The sequence below is a fragment of the Mustela nivalis genome (genome assembly GCF_964662115.1).
Source record: "Mustela nivalis genome assembly, chromosome: 16".
NCBI lineage: Eukaryota > Metazoa > Chordata > Mammalia > Carnivora > Mustelidae > Mustela > Mustela nivalis.
Genome location: NC_139035.1, coordinates 60,610,741 through 60,627,577, shown reverse-complemented (window position 1 = coordinate 60,627,577; position 16,837 = coordinate 60,610,741). Strand labels below are relative to the sequence as shown.

Sequence of the window (16,837 nt, the reverse complement as noted above, 5' to 3'; positions counted from 1 at the left end):
CCACTTTCCCTTCCTAAGCACACGGGGTGCTGGATGGAGGGAGCCTGCAGGTATAGACAAGTGACCTAATGCACTGGCCACTAGAGGCCACCCTAGGTTTTGTTTTTTGTTTTTTTTTTTCCTTCCCAGAATCTTCCCCTGGAAGGGAGAAGGCCCATCAGGCCATGGCAGCAGTAACCTACAGCAGCTGGGGCACGAAAAACATGATCTCCCTCAGATCCACGGTGCCCCTTCCTTGCCATGGGCACCCACTCAGGCAGGAGCAATGCACAGGGTGCCAGGCTGTCCATCAGCATGCGCCTCCTGGGACAAGATCCCAAGGCTACTTGTACAGCGGTCCACGGCCTACTGAGATCTTTCCTATTTCCTTGGAGACTCATGACGACCAACCTGTAAGACAGGTGAGCATCATTGGTCCCATTTGATAAATGAGGAAATGGGGGCCCAGAGCCTTGGTCAAAGTCACACATCCTGGGAACTTCAGATAGGACAAAAGCATTAGGGCCAGGGACCCCCAGCCTTCCCCCACCCCCATGTGGACAGGGCCTGTAAGCTCAAGGAGGCCTTCTTTTGAACTCTCCCCATCCTGTCATGGAACAATGTTGCAACAGGCTAGACAAAGGGACTCAAGGAAACAACGTAGTATTGGGTTTTAATTCTAGTTGAATTTGTCTGTATCCAGTTTGGACCGAATGTGTTTGCACTGGGAGGGTGGGGAAGGGAGCGAGAAAGAGACGCTTGGATTTGCCTGCAGAGCCCTTAGAAATGTGTCTTTGGGTTTGGAATTGACTAATTAATTCCAGTTTCTTCCCATTTTTGATTCATGGCAGGTCGACTCAAAACGATGCCGCTCGGAAAAGGCTCGGACTACGGATCAGGGGCCTCTCTCTCACCTCAGCCCTGACTTGACTACGGACAGCTAGAGAGATCGCCTGTGACCTGACGGCTTCTCCTTAGGGGGCAAAGTTCATGGTGTATCCTTGGAATTGGAATTTTATCTGCCGGCCTGAAAAAAACCAACCACCCCACCAACCCAACTCTCCCACAACTGTGAGTCAGGCTATATTAAGACCCACACTGAGGTTTAAAGAAGTTACATAAAAAGTGATTATGTTGATGCCAGGGGGACCTAGGTGAACCAGGGGGTTTTCTCCTTTCTCCTCTAATAAGGACAGAGACTGCCTTAGCTCTGCATCAACCACCGAACCCCAGCGGTAGACCTGGCCCCTGGCGCAGCTGCCGCCACACAATGGACACTCGCTGTGTGCCCCGTGAAGGGCTCCGGGCTTTGCCTGTGTCATCTCACTTGACCTTGTCACCTCTGCCAGGGACAAGCACCCTACCTGTGCCATGCATGAGGAGTGAGAGGCTCAGGAGAGGGAAGTAACCCACCCAGTTTGACCTTGCAGGTGGCGGGGGGTGGGGGAGACTGGGATTCAGACCCCATGTGTGCCTACTCCGAGCCATAAGAAAGAAAGGAAAAAAAGAAGAAAAGAAGAAGAAGAAAAAAAAAAAAAAGAAAGCAAAGGAAAGGAGAGGAGAGGAAAGAAAAGGGGAACAAAGAAAAGAGAAAATGAAAGAAAAGAGGAAAGGGAAGGGAAGAGAAAGGAAAGGAAGGGGGAAGGAAAAGAAAAGAAGAAAAAAGAAGTAAAGAGAAAAGAAGAAAAAACCATCGGCGCCAATATCTTGGAAGGGAATAGAGGTGCCCTCAAACTCCTCCCCAGGTCCATCAGGTGAGCAAAAATATTAATTCCTACTGTTTGGTTAGGAAATCGGGGGGTGGTGCAGCAGGTGGCACTGGCTGGGTTCCCCACACAGACCCCGCACCCCACGTGGCAGGCCGAAGCTGAAGGCTAAGGAGCCGTCGGGCAGACAGACGGTGACAGGGAACGGCCCCCAGCCAGGGCTCTCTGCGGAATCTGGGGACAGAACCAGGGCCAGCCCGGGTGAGGGCTCCTCCCGCCAGCCTGGCTTCCTAACTCCCTTCTCTCTGCTTCCAGGCCCTCCTTGGCAGGAGGCTGAGCCCGCTTCTGACAGGGAGCATGAGCAGAGGTTGGGGGGAGGGGGGGACAGGGTCTGGCCAGCGGACCAGAGGACACACGGAAGTGACGCCGCCTTTGGAGTGTAAGTCCTGGTCTCGCACTCATTCCTACCATTTCCGTACTTCTTTTTGTCATAGTCGTGACAGTCACCCCGATACCACATGGAAGGCCACCGTGGAGTCTGGGAGAAGCTCCGGTCGGTGGCTCCGCGCCCCCATCCTGCCCGGGCATCGCCCTTTGGTCCTGGGTGAGACATCTTTCTCCTGCTCTGATTTCCAAGCAAACGTCCTCACACCACACACTGCAAACCACCCCGCCTCGAGTGAACTTGACAGCGCCGGCCGAATGTTCCCCGGCCTCCTTCCGCAGCCGGGTTCGTGAAGACCGAGGCAGGAAGGTTTCGCTGGAGTCGCTTTCCCTTCGCGTTCAGCTTCGCCCTGTGCTCCTCCCCAGGCCCCCGTCGACAAAACACCCGTGCCCCCCTGGTTCCGGGCCCTCCACCCCACCCCTGCCCCTGAATCAACGACAGCTCATTTGTAAGAGGTTTTTAATTTCATCTCGGTATGCCATTACGCGTGGAGGAAGGATCTCTATTTGTTTTCACTCACACAGTTTCTGCTACGTTCTCCAGCTCTCTGCCACAGAAGCCCACGGAGTCCCACAGCATCTGCACGATTTCCACTTCCCAGACTGGCTTGGGCTTCTGGGTGGTTTACATAAATTATAAACATGAGCACAAAAATCACACAACACAGACTCTACCATAAGGGATCACGTCCCCTTTGCAGAGAGTGAAGGGACAAGGGTCGAAGGCCCTGGACGTCCTCGGCAGTGAGGCCAAGCCTGGACTGGCCCCTCTCAGAGGGGACCAATCGGACCCCCCGGCTTCCCCCTGAGACCCGTCTGCTTTCCCAGGAGGCCTCCTAGCCCAGAAGTAGCTGGTCCTAGCACCACGAGCGGAGGGCAGGGTGCAGACTCCCGCGTTCGATGGCAGCCGGCCCTTCTGGCTCCAAGTCCGAACAGCGGGACAGAGGAAGCAGCCCGGGTTTCCGCCTAGATCCCTGCCGCCTCTCTGAGCTCCAGAAGGCTGTTTAGAAATAGATTTTCTAGAACGGGGGCCAGCCGACATCTTATGAAAAGAGCCAGACAGCACAGGTAGTAAATATTTCAGGCTTTCGGGGCACATACGCTCTGTCCCATAGTCCTTTTTTTTTTTTTTTTAAACAACCCTTTAAAAATGTAAAAAAAAAAAGAAAAAAGAAAAAGAAAGAAAACAAAATTTGTAGCTGGCAGGCCATAAAACACAGCCTGAGGGCCGTGGTTTGCCGACCCCTGGTCTAGAACACCACGATGCCCTCTCTTCCATCCCCTCAACGACGGCCTCCTCCCCAGCGCAGGACTCCAGCCCCGAGAGGCCCTGAGCGGGCCTTCCCAGCCGAGGCTCTGCCTCAGGGACCTCGGCGGGCAGAGTGGCCCTCAGGGCGCAGGGTGCCAACCGTCTCCCCCTCCGGGAGCCTCTTTTGCCAAGTGGCTGGTCCGGTATTTTAGACAAATACCAGCTATTCGTTCCAGCCCTGCTCACGGGTCCTGAGGGGTGAATGAAGCCTCGGCGTCCCCCAGTGAGGTAGGTACATAGTGTCAGCCTCATCCCACACCTGCCGTTGCTGAAGTTCAAGAGCAAAACTGACCTTCCTGCTGCTGCCCACAACTACACGTCAGAACTGAAAAGAAAGCTGAAGAGTCTAGGCTTTACCCTTTCTAAGAACACGCTCGGGGACTTTTCTGTCCCCTCCAAGCCCCATGATTCAACCCCCAAGAGAGCAAGAACCTCGACGACACTCTTGAAAAGAGAACTCGCTCCAGCGCTCGACGCCCCGGGCTCAGGCGGAGCGGCCCTCTCTGCCCTGCCGACAAGTCTCTTCAAACGAAAAATAAAGTTTATAAAAGTAAATTATCTCATTTTATAACTTAAGTGCATCAAGCATTTCCTTAAATATAGTTCACACTGAAAATAAAGTTACTTTTGCTGTACAGTTGGTGTCTGTTATAATTAGGAATAAACTCTGATGATAAAGCATGGAAGCTTACACACGCACACACATCTATCTGTCTGTCTGTCTGTCCGTCTATGGGTATATGGATGCGTAGACATATGCACCTCTTGACAAAAGCTTCCCCAAAAGAGCGGGAAGTTGTTAGGAGTCTCTAGATACCTATAGTTTGCATAAGAATGTCTATATTAAAAGTCCCTGTCCTTAGAGATAAACACATCTTCACACCTAAAGCTAAGACTTATCAGAAACGTGAAACTATGCGATCCGTTACGTGTTCAGTCTTTGGAAATGCCGAGCTACATCAGGTCGTAATATAACAGCATCCCCGACAAAACTCCCTCCCCAGCCCACCTCTTCCCTGGCCTCCCCATCCTAACGCCGGCCGACCCCTCGCGGCCTACGGTTGTTCTGGGTGGGAGCCCAGCCACAGAACTCGAGGGGAAGACTCAAGAGGTAAAGTAAGAATTCTGCATGGAGTACAGGTGGTCGATGGGGTTTCCCACTCGGGACTGCAGGGGCCCGGCTTCTGAGGTCGCTAGGAAACAGTCACCCAGGTTGCTGAGGGAGGTGTCGTCACTATCCAGGTCGTGGAAGAGGGGTTCGGCACCTGAAATGGAGACGACACGGTCAGGAGGGTCCCGGAGAAGGATTCCCTTTGGGATCAGGAATGTGGGGGAGTGCAGCCAGCGGGGTGCCGTGGGGCGGGCCGAGGGACAGCCAGGAGCGGAGTGGGACGGAGGGGACCCCATCCCCCTGCAGAAGACCTCTCAGGGCCTTAGCGGGCTCCAGCGGAAAGCCCAACCACAGAAAACAGTATCAACTAGGACAGGCCAGAGGCCCGAACGGGGTGCCGCAGCAGCAAATGTCAGAACGTCTAGACGGTGAGTTTGGGGAGTGGGCAGGAAGGAGCACCTCCACCTGGAGGGGGGGGGGCAGGGCTCCGGGAGGACTCAGCCCCCAAAATGGTTCTTGAACGTGGATCGGGAAGAAAATCCACGCGGGCTCTGTGAAGGAGGCTCGTGCCGCCTCCGGGGTCACAGGGGTCCGTTCAAACAGCAAGATCACACCGAGTGTCTGCTGCCTCCCCGAGTGTGTCCTGCAGAGGAAGGAGGGTTAGGGGCCCACCCTGGGCTAGTTTACACCCGGGACGGAGAAGATGGGAGGGCCAGCTGTGGATCGCTCGGGGACCCCAGTGACAAGAACAGAGGCATCTTCCCCTCAGCCTCTGCACGTGTGATCTGCTCAGGCGCTCCCAGGTTTGTCCGAATGAGGGTCAGTGAAGTCTGCAGAGCTGGATCTTTGTCCCAGTTTGCTGCACACGTCACATGGGAGGACAGCGGTCACTTCAACACGGTTTTTAATGAAGGCAAAAAAAAAAAAAAAAAGCATTTGCTTGACAAAAATCTGTGAGCTGAGCCATGTCTCTCTAATGCCGTTTTGAAGGTTTGCCAAATAAAACTGTATTTTTAGCTATCAGTGCGGTTTATCACAGATGACCCAGATTAGATGCATCACATATGCCACTGACCTTCTCCGTATAAAAACACAGTGACCTTCATCTGGCCCTGAGACTGAACTTCAGCCCTCCACTCCGGAGCTCACGCACGCCATCAGCGTGCCCCGGCCCGGCTGCTGACCGTCCGCTGAGGCAGCAAGCAGGGCAGGTAAGGGAGCCTAAGCCAGCCTCACGCCCGGCACTAAAGGCAGCCCCAGCTGGGGTGGGCTGAGAGCAGGCAGGGGTTGCTCTACACCCCACAGTTCTGGTCACGCTTCAGGAGCGCGTTTGGAGCCCCTAAGTAACATCCGTTCAATGAGAAATGGTGCTTTCTGCGAATGGAACTATCACAAATGACACTGTGTGCTGGTCCTTCTTCTGCGGCCACTGGTTACATGATTCTAGTGGCATTTTCTGGGCACGTACTCTGCCGGCCGCTTCGGTGAGGATCTGGGAACCGCGCAGATGTGTCGGGGAGGGAAGGCTGTGAGAGGTCGCTGAGGGGTGGGCGTCCGTCTTACCGTACGGGTGCATGTGGTCCCCCGGCATCTGGGGAGGGGTGAGGCCCTGTCGGAAGGGGTCTGAGCTGTAGACACTCTGCTCAATGGCCAGGAGCTGCTGTGGGGTGGGCAGAGCCGTGTACGGGTTCATGATTCCTTCCATGCCAGCATTCCCGCTGCCGTTGGTCTGAGCTGGGGACAGAGAAGGCAGGTCATTCTCCAAGTGCGGCGCGGGGTCCCGGGTTGGCAGAGAAGGCTGAGAGCATCTTCCGAAATTCATGTCCCCTGCTGCCCGGTGTCCCGACCCAATACCAGCCTTTGCTATGACTTTGGAAGGAGGAGTGAGAGGGGCGGGTGCCTGTGATGCCACGGGCCCCAGACGTGGAGTGGGACGTGCTGCGTCTGCCATTGCACCGTGGGGACCCCACCACACAGACTTCTCACAGGCCTGCTTGAGCAGCCTGGCCACACGGCAGCTGGCTTCCCCGGAGCCAGCAACAGGGCAGAGCGCAAAGCAGAAACTGCCATGTTTGTTGTGACCTTACCTAGGTCAGCCCTAGTCAGTGTCCAAGAGGATGGCACAAGGGTGACGAGCATGGAGAGATCATTTCACTTCCTGGTTCTTGGTTTCCTCATGTATAAAATGGTCCAGAATGAGGTGACATCAGTGGTTCCCAGCCTGTGCCCCACCCCCCAAGGGCCATCAAGGGTCATCCTCAGAGAACAGGGATGGGGAAGGTGCAGTTGACCTTGGAGAGCTTCTTCGAAGTACATCATTAAATCCAAGGTGTTTGATGCTACACACAAGTTTGGCAGCCCCTCGAGGGGATGGATCTAAAGACCCTTCAAGCATCCCCTACTGGGAGCGCATCAGTCAGGTGGGGTTCGTGACTCCAGCCCTGCTGACCTTGTGGAACGGAGAGCAAGAGTCCGTGAGGCATGTGAACATGCTTTGGAACAACTTGCTACACTTGCGTAGAAAAGTTCTGGAGACTAGAGGACTCACGTCCTGCCTCCACATCCTGCTGTGAGGTTCTCTGAACATCGGCCTCTGAGCTCTCAGAGACTCTACTCCCCACGAGCTTCTGCTTTCTTATATCAGCCCTAGGATTTTGCCCTCGGAGTTGCCCTTTGAGTTCTCCAAAGCCTCAAGCACTCTGAATGTGTGTTCTCATAACGCCTTGCTGCGTTCTCCACCTCCCGAGTATGCTGGCCTGTAAGAGTCCACATGCATGGCTTCTCCATGGCCGTGACCCTCTCTGAATTTCCCGGAGGCCCAGTGCAACAGGGCTGGTAGGCGTCATTCTCCCTCCCCAGGGACAGACAGCCTGGGGTGCCAGGAAGCAGAAAGGCTGGTCCCAGATCAAATAGCTCTGGGAGTGGAGCAGGAGCAGCATCTGGGTCTGCTGACTAACCTGCCCCAATAACCTTCCCCAGTCCCCATGTCCTTGCTTAACTTCCCTCTCTGAGCATCTATCTTGACGTTAAGACACTGTTTGGTGTAGAAAATGAGAAGCCACGACAAATCTGGGCTGCAGGAGTCAGATTCTACACTGAGCCGAGCTCAGGTATCAAGCACAAGGCAAGGTCCATCCTGAAAGGGCAAGGAGTCCCGCCTGGGGCCCGAGAGCCAATGTCACAGTCACGGCCTTGTTCAAAATGTGGTCCGTGGGCCAGCAGTAGCGGGTGTCTGTTAAAAATGCAGAATCTCAGGGCCTACCCAGACTAGAGGAATCAGAATCTGTACTTTACCACATGTCAAGTGATTTCTGTGCACACTGATGGCTGATGATTCCTGTTTGAGGTACAAGCAGATCCCTTAGGGAATCCCACTACAATGCTGTTGGGTGCATAGTCCTTTAAGAATGACATGGTCAGGGGCGCCTGGGTGGCTCAGTTGGTTAAGTGGCTGCCTTTGGCTTAGGTCATGATCCCAGGGTCCTGGGATCGAGTCCCACGTCAGGCTCCCTGCTCAGCAGAGAGCCTGCTTCTCTCTCTCCCTCTGCCTGCTGCTCTGCCTACCTGTGTTCTCTCTCCCTCTTTCTAATAAATAAATAAAATCTTTAAAAAAATTCAAAAAAGAATGATATGGTCATAATATAGTTATATTTGATTTTTTTTCTTTTGGTTCCCTTGAAAGGTCCCACGATCTGTCCCTCTTGACTCCCTTCCCAGTGCTCACATCAGCCGTATTAGCCACAAGAGCAAATGAAGGTGCTTATAGGAGGGGAGAGTTGGGGCAGCACGGCCTAGTGGAACCGAGGTTCAGAGACGTCTGCTCCGGTCCTGACTCACCCCCTAGTCAGCGAGGACCCCGGTCCCCCTTGTCTGCTCATCAGTGAGGTGGGGACAAAGGACTTCTCTGTTCCCCTGGTGTGAGGGTGTCAGACTCAGGTCGGCGTGAATCCATGAATGTGCCCAACCACGGAGCAGGTTACTGTTTTACTCGCAGCATTTTTACTGTCTTTTGTTGTTTACGAAATGGATAAGTCACAGTGACGTCCTCCGTCAACTGATTTGCTGGGAAGGACAAGGATCTGGCTGTGGCCTGGGCCCTGCGGGGATTCCTGCCGCAGCCCCCGGGGCTCCGGAGATGGCTCAGACCACAGCAGTCAGCATCCCAGGCCTTGGCTCGTGCCTTCAACCTTCTCCCCCAGCCCCCGGGCCTCTATCCTCGCTGGAAGACCACCGTCCTTGGTGCAGGCAGGGCTTCGCCGAGCCCAGAGGCAGCCTTCCGCCATCCACCAAGAGCCATGAGGTGGGCGAGGCCTGGACCCTGGCAGGCCTGGCTGGAGGGTCCCACTTACCGGAGCTCAGCCTCTGGGTGTTCTGCTGGTCCTGTTGCTGCTGCTGCTGCCTCCGGGCCAGCTTCTTCATCTGACAAGGAGAGGGGCGCTGGGTTAGGGGGTTAGATCAGGTGACCAGCAGCAGGCCCCTGCCGGGGATATACTAGCCTCGTGTGGAAAGCAGAGGGACCACACCTGCGCTTTCGCTCAGCAGAAGAGCCAGCAGCGCATTTGCCCACGGATGTTTTGGGCTCTTCCCCTGCCACTGTGGGCCCGTCAGCTGGCTGGGAAGCATGAGGCTGTCGGTCCTCACAAACACGGGGACATCCCCTCAGCAGAGAAATGTCGCTGCTCATGTGGTGACAGTTTCAAGTGAGGTGTAAGTGCAGGGGCGTGGGGCCCACAGCAAGGGGCTGCTGATGGCGTGGCACCTGGTACGTGGCAGGAGGCTGCTCCCCGCCCCCTCCCCCGTCTGCTGGCTCTGGTGTTCGAGACCCTTGCCAGACCCAAAGCCTCGGGGTAAGGAGCCGATCTCCCAGAGCACGCTGGTACCACCAAAACCTCCCGGAAGGAGAATCGTAACCCAACTTCTTGCACTGTGTTCAGTGGAACATTAGGGTTCCGTGAGACCCTAACAAAAACAAGCATTTCTCAGAGCTTCAAACTCCCCTGCTTTAGGAAGCCATGAGGTTACGGGGCCTCTCAAGCCTATGGAAACATGGGGTCCTCCCAGGATGAAGTGTGTACCCAGGGCTCTGCTAGAATTCAGTTAGGGCAGCGCTGTGCTATCCTAACCAATCATGATCAGATAGTGAGATAGGAAGTTATCACCCTCTACAGATTAGGACCCCAGACATATGGGCCATGGGCCACATGCCTTTCTAGGGGCAGGAAACTTGACAAGCGCAAGACTATGGTGCAGCAATGTGGACCCTGGTGGGCTCCGGAAGACAGTATGATGATTGGGGTGTATATGGGGGCACTGAGTAAAGGAATTAGTGCCACCATGCTACCACATGGCCCCAGAGCTATAGAAGGTTCTCTTGGCAATTTTAAAATAACTTTGGTAGCTGCATTAGTTAAAGGTGATTTAAAGAATCCATTTTTACCAAAAAACACAAAAAGACATTTATGCCAGCAGATGGCTGGCCAGATTCACAGTCACGGCCACCAGGAAAATCAGTCATTTCACTAAAACAAATGCCCTGCCTCTCCCCCAAGCAGGACAGCTGTGGCCCACATGACTGCCCACAACAGAATTTCTGAATCGTGAGAACTACTCTATCCAACGAGTTCTGGTTAGACAACACATCCACAAGTAGTAAGTCCTACCTGCTGCTATTTTGGGACACCAGCCACACAGAGACAGACGGCAGTATGAAGCCGATTACCTTTGCTCTCTGGTTCTGGAACCACACCTGGACGACACGGACGCTCAGCCCTGTCTCTGCGGCCAGGGTCTCCCTCACCTTGACAAAGTGGAACATCAGAAACAGAGAAACATCGTCATCTCAGAGAGGGGGAAGAACATTCCCGACGCAGCGCATGGGGAGGCCGGCAGGCTGCATCTTGGTGGGAGCTGGCTAGTGGCTACTGGCCACTTTGAGCCCAGACACAAGACCATTGCTTCCCTTCTAGTGGAGGGAAGCCCTTCACCAGGTAAATAAAGGAGGGAATAACTCATTAGATGTGTGTTCCAAGACGGGTTTCCAAGTGGTTTTTGAACATGAGCAAAACCCATCATCGATCGTGCTTTCGGAGTTGATCCACGCCAATGTACAGACCGACTTAAGGAGAAATGAGGGTGAAAACCACTTTGCAATACAAACAGCGGTCTCTTGTTCTATTCTGTTTCCGTTCCTTGACCTACATTTTGGTTCTGTCCCTCACAGCTCTAGGTGACTCTGGGGGCTTCATGAATATTCATATTCACTGTTACCCTGAGCGAGCCCTCCTCAAGGAGAACGAGACCAGAGCCATCTGGATTCGGGTAGATCGAGAGCAGTCAGCTCTGACCAGCACATGTGCTGTGGCCCCGTAGAGACAGGATGGTCGGGGTCCCCATGCTGAAGGATGGTTGAAACACTCCCTTCCATGCAGACACACGGTGAGGGGCGGGCAAGGTGGCAGGAATGGAAGAGTTGAGAAGCTCAGACTTTCTGAGAGCGAGTCTGAGAGACGCTGCCCTCTTGCTTAGATCCTGGGCAGACATGGGGTTAAACGCCTAACATGGGGGCAGAGAGCTCACAACGGGCCTTGGGAAGTGGTCCACCTTCAACACACTACGTGGGCTTAGGAGAAGATGATTAAAGATGATGATTAAACCAGATCTTTAAGACACATCCTTCTGCTAAGCCAACTAAAATAGCAGTGTGCCCCGACCCCACCTCCACCTGCTGAAACCCTATCCATTTTTCAGAGGCCCAGCTCAAAAGCCACCTGTTCCACAAAGCCTTGCCTGATTCCCCAGACAGAAGTGACCTTTCCCTTCTGTGCTCCCACGGCTCCAGGCTGCCCCCCTGTAATGGTCCTCACAGCTTTCTCCCCCGTGTTATGTGCACACACATCTCTTCCTTACTGGCTGGTGGCCTGCAGGCTGCCTGGCCGCCAGCACCAGCCACAGAGGCTGGGAGTCTAACGTATAGAATTAGTAATAATAGAAGGAGATGATCATTGGTCCTTACCTAAGTCTGCTTTGGGGCTTTCCTTCCTCCCCGCTCCATGCCTGGAGTTTAAGGAGTATGAAGGCAGAGAAAGGTCTGCTGGAGGTCAAGTGCGATGGCAAACTGTACTATTAGTCAGTTCAGCAGACACGCCCCCTCCCTCCCCTGCACCCACAGGCAGGCCTTCCCCTGCCTCACTTGGGGTTAGCCACATGACTTGTCTTGGCTCGTGGAATGAGTGTGAATACGGAATGTGTGATCCAAGGAGAGCCTTTCAGTGGGTTTGCCCGGTATGACCTGGCCTCCTGCCTTCTGCCATCCTCACAGGAACAGCGTGCTCCCTTGGCCTGGAGCCCCAGAGAGACAGGTGGAGTGGGCCTGGACCTGAGCCCAGCTGGGCCACAGCCAAGCTGCAGTCTAGGAGCAGGAACAGGATGTCCGCTGGAAGCCACCAAGGTTTTATTTGTTATGACAGCAAAAGGTGACTAATACAGTAGAGAAAAAACAATGCTCGGTTTTTCAATGTGTTTCCTCCACGAGATTCAATTGAAAAAGTTGTCTTACTTGGATAGCATCAGCAACGAGACTGAGCACGTGGCCGTCCATAAATGGCGGATACTTAATAAACCGGTGCAGCTGTCCGTGGCAGAGACTGCTGACTGTCCCCAGTGTCCCTTCTTTCCTTCCTCCCACTAACCACCGGTCAAGCTTCAGCAGGACATGTGGCCACCCAGGCCGACTTACTGCCCAACCCCCATAGAGGAGGCGCAGTCATGGGATTAAACTCTGGCCACCATGTCTGAGTGCAAGTTTTATGCAGAATCTCGGGGCAGGCCTGCCCTCTACTCCCTCTTTCTCCGCCACAGTGGCTGGAAAAGATGGCAGCATGAATGAACCCTGTGGCAGGGAACAGAGCTCCCTGCTGACCTTGGGCTGCTTAGCCCTGGACTGAGACATGAGATGAAAATAAACTCATACCTCATTAAACCACCGAAGTTCACATCAGCCCCATTTGTCCCGGTTCCAAACTGGAAACAATCCAAACACACACCGACCGGGGAGGGACAAACTGTGACACACCCGTACCGGGCGATACCCTTCAGCCACAAAGATGGATGAAGTAAGACATCAGTGAATCCCAAAGTCGCCACTCCAAGTGGAACAAACTAGACCCAAACTAAATAAATATATGTCTACAAACCGCTCCGTTTTTGCTCTCCTTGTTAGAGCATCTGGGTCCATCCCCATAACTGTACCTACTGTTCTTTCTATCGCTCTCTGTAAACTGAGCCGGCGGCCACTCAAAGTGGGTATGCGTGCACAGAAGGGATCGGGGATCTGGAGCCTTCAGCAGGGCTCAAGGCCACCTGCACAGCCTCCCCCAACGCCTTCACTCCCCCACATGTCCATGGGCAATCCAGAGGAGGGCAAGATACACAAACAAGTGGGGCCCAGTCCCCGTTCCTCCCTTCTTTCCCCTGTACCTTCCTGCAAGGCTTGGAGGACACTTCGAATGAGGCCTTGAATGCTCTCCTCTGTTGGGTCGTCAAGATGGTTCTGGGACGTTTGGGGCGCTTATGGTCTTTGCCGTCTTCGGCAGCTCCTTTCCCTGCCCCGTGGGCTGACTTGCAAAGACTTTCTTCATCATCGCTTTTGCCTAAAAGATGAAGAAAACACTGTTAAGTTCTCCAAAGCCACTTTCTGGAGCTGTATGTTATTGTATAACAAGGCACTCGGGTCCGTGTTCCCGGGATGGCTTTCCAGGTGAGTGTAGGAACCTCCGAAGGATTGACGTGAAAGCCTCCACTAAGAGGCCAAGGAAAGTCCTTCTAACATCTGGAGACAGCAACCAGAGAGTCTACCACTATGGCTCCAAACATTTTCCCAGGGTGGTGTCTTAGCTCCAAAGTTACTAACTACATCACCTTGAGCAAGGCACTAACTCTCTGACTTGGTTTCTTCACGTGCAAAACTGGGACAGGAGAGAACCCACGTCTTTCAGGCTGTTATGAGGATTAAATGAGTTTCTCAATAATGTGCTCAGAACTCTGCATGGCATGTAATAGATGCCCAAGAAGCACTGGTTATTAATATTATTTCTTAAAAGTCATTTTTCCAAGTCTAGGCCTGGAGAAGTTTTGTGTAATTTCCTAGATACTGTGTCTGAAATTCTAGACACCGCCAGGGGGTGGAAAATATTACTGTTTAAAAGGCCATGGAGTAAATAAATAAATAAATAAATAAATGGCCATGGAGGACCAGCATTAGATTACCTGCAGGGACAGATAACAGAATGGACGTAACACAGGTAGTCGGGCAAAACTGCTTGTGTTTACAGTAACGATTAAAGTAACTGTATTTGCCTTTACAGGAATTACTTCACAAGCTGTGAGCAATTGGAGGAAGGAAGCAAAGCCTTCAGTAGCCATCACAGCCTCTCCCAGACCCCCTCTTGCATCATGGACAGAAATCCAGGCGTGAGTGAGCCACACACCTCCTGCTCTTCATCCCACCCTCCTCTGTAAAGGGGAAGGTGCATACGCCATTTTAGTTCAGACTTCTGTTGACTGTTCCATCCAAAAGGACAATGGCTTCTTTTCTCTGTGAACGTTCAGACATACAGTTGGAACATGACGGGACACTAACCCGTGAGTTCCTGGAGGGCACGGCCCTTTCAATGTCATTGAACAGGTCTGATGTGGGCACACCTGAGTCTCCATCCACCCTGGCCCCCCATTATAAGCATGGAGCTATGAGAGTGTGGACATGCCCTGGGCCTCAGTTTCCCCACCTATACCACCGCAGCGAATGGTACCCCACCTCAGGGTACCGTGGTTCAGGGGTAGGGCTATTGTGTGCAAAGCACACAGGAGGCTTGAAATAGATGTGGAGAGAACATCTTTTCCTTTCTGCCTCATTCGCCTCAAGAGTACAGAGGGAAACCCCAGAAAGATTAAACAAGAGATAAAGAAGTATCCTCGTGACAAGGAGTGGCTACTCTGACATCTTCACCTCTGAGGCAGCTCTTCCCTGGGGCAAATCCAGTTAGCTGACCTCAGCCATCCTTCCGTAGGATCTTTCTAGAAGGATATTTTCAGAAGGGCAAGGAAAAAATGAACACATAAGAACTAAATACCATGGGGAAATAAGAAGACCCCACAAGAAGACAGACAGTGGGAAAAAAGGCACTGACTCCCCACACTCACCCCTGCAAGGCCCTACACCCCACTGCTCAGAGACCCCCTCTCCCCAAAGCCCAGTCCTTCACCGAGGCCAAGAATTCTGTCTGCTGCTGGAGGGCCAAAAGGATGCTCCTCTGTTACCGATGAGGCCTTCAGTGAGTTTTCTTTGGAAATGGGCTGACACCCCCACTCCAGGCTCATACAGACCTCCTGCGAGGCCAGCGATGAACAGGAGTGGAGTCTGGAATGAACGACCATGAGATCCCACGTGCAGACTGCGTCTGAAAATGCACTGGTACAATTCACTGTCTCCCGCCCCTGAAACGCCTATAACACTGCATGTTAACTCTACTGGAATTTCAATTAAAAGCTTAATTTTTTAAAAAGGCATTGGAGCATAGAAAATATCTCATCAGATAGACACAACAGAATAAAATGCAACTGTATAATTTAGGAACCTCATGTCTTATAACCAGTTTTGTCCACAAAATGATATTTGCGATTGTTTTCTGGAGTCGGTCCGGGTCTCTGACAGTCACGCCGCAGGTGGTCTGATGCATATGCTTATGGATAACTAGGAAAACAAAACTCCTGAAAATGTAAGGTCTAAAATCATGCCAGATTCCTCAATGATGTCTCAGACACACTGACATCCTTTGGGAGAGCAGTGTGGGCTCTGGAGTCTTCCAAACTCAGGTTTAAATTCCAGCTCGGCCAGTCATGTGTGATGTCGAGCAAATTCTCCAGACTCCAAGGTCTCACTGGGGAGAGTGACGGGGCTGCTGGCATTAAATGAGATACACAGAAAGGGTTTAGCGCCGTCTAGAATGTAGCAGGTGCCCACTAAATCTTCACCGTCATCGTCACCATTATTACTTCAACATAAAAGAAATATTCTTGATCCGAGACACATGTTTTCTGTTAATAGTTGCCTGTCGACGGGAGTCTGAGTTAAGGTTTTACAAACCCAGCATTCGTTTCTCTTTGCAGACATGACCCCAGCCAACACTGAGAGTCAGTTTAAGTACAGGAGCCTGTGAGTGCTCGTGAGAAGGAAGGTGAGGGCAAGAGAGTGGGGTTGGGCCAGTTCAGACCCAACAGTGTAACTGCTGCAATCTGTTGGGAGCCCCGGAGGCGGCCTGGCTGAGGCCCCTCGGGTCGCTGTGTTTCCCCCACTCCTTGTCTGGGATCCCGGCACCTTCCCCAAGAGCTGCTGCTCCATCGCGGAACAAAGGGGAGGAGGAGAGAGAACTCGTCCCTAGGCTAGTCCCCGGGGCCCCCTTAGGAGGACGTGGGAACACTGTGCGTGGCTCATTCCTCCTCTCCCCGTCCCTGGAGGAGGAGAGATGAAAACATTTGTTTTCAGAGGAGGAAGGTGAAGGGGCAGGAGGCGAGGACAGAAAGAACCAGATGAAGATTGGTCTCAAGAGTTTCTCTTGATGCTGTGGCACATTTTCTCCCTTCGATCCCTGTTTTCAGTTCCCAATCTCTCTCTTCTGTCTCCTCAGGTCCCACCTTTTGCCTTCCAAGAAGAGCTTCATGCCCTAGACCAGGGGCCTACAACCTTTTTTTTTGGTAAAAGGCCAGCGAGGGTCTATTTTACTCTTTGCAGGCCTTACAGTCTAGTGCGACGACCGGCCTTTGCCACTGGAGCGCAGAAGCTACAGACCATGAGTAGGCGTGGCTGTGTGCCAATAAGACTCTTCCAGAAACGGGCCCCAGGCCAGATCAGGCCTGCATACCATAGCGAGATGATCCCTTCCCTAGACCTCTCCTGACCTCCTGTTTTCCATCAAAACTTACAGATCCTCCATCCCAGTCTTACAGGTTCTGACTCTTGGGATGGAAAGCTCTGCTGATGGACACCAAGGCGTCCGCGAGGCGCACAGTCCGCCGTGTTCTCTCCCACGGTCAAAACCATGTATGCATCGAACAGAAAACGCCCCCAAGCGAACAGACACCTCTGTGGGATGTCAGGTGCCCTGGCAGAGCTGAGCAAGAAAGATTCCAAAGACGCAGTGCACAGGGGCCTCCTGGCATCTCTCAAGGTGCCAACAGACGCACGACCCCGCTGCCGAGGAGAAGAGAGACCGTCGCTAATGTCGCCCTGCTCCT

General features: G+C 53.1%; 1 protein-coding gene across 1 annotated transcript in view; it reads right to left on the bottom strand.

The window, feature by feature from the left end:
- Positions 1-2,591: 2,591 nt before the first annotated feature.
- LMX1A (LIM homeobox transcription factor 1 alpha) overlaps positions 2,592-16,837 on the bottom strand; it is a 155,170-nt gene continuing 140,924 nt past the window's right edge. Inside the window, exons 4-8 of the mRNA XM_082702599.1 lie at positions 13,025-13,197; positions 10,269-10,346; positions 8,899-8,968; positions 6,113-6,283; positions 2,592-4,703 (exon numbers count right to left, since the gene is read on the bottom strand). Coding sequence (XP_082558725.1) covers positions 4,543-4,703; positions 6,113-6,283; positions 8,899-8,968; positions 10,269-10,346; positions 13,025-13,197 — 653 coding nt within the window. The 3' untranslated portion in view covers positions 2,592-4,542. The remainder of the gene's footprint in view (positions 4,704-6,112; positions 6,284-8,898; positions 8,969-10,268; positions 10,347-13,024; positions 13,198-16,837) is intronic.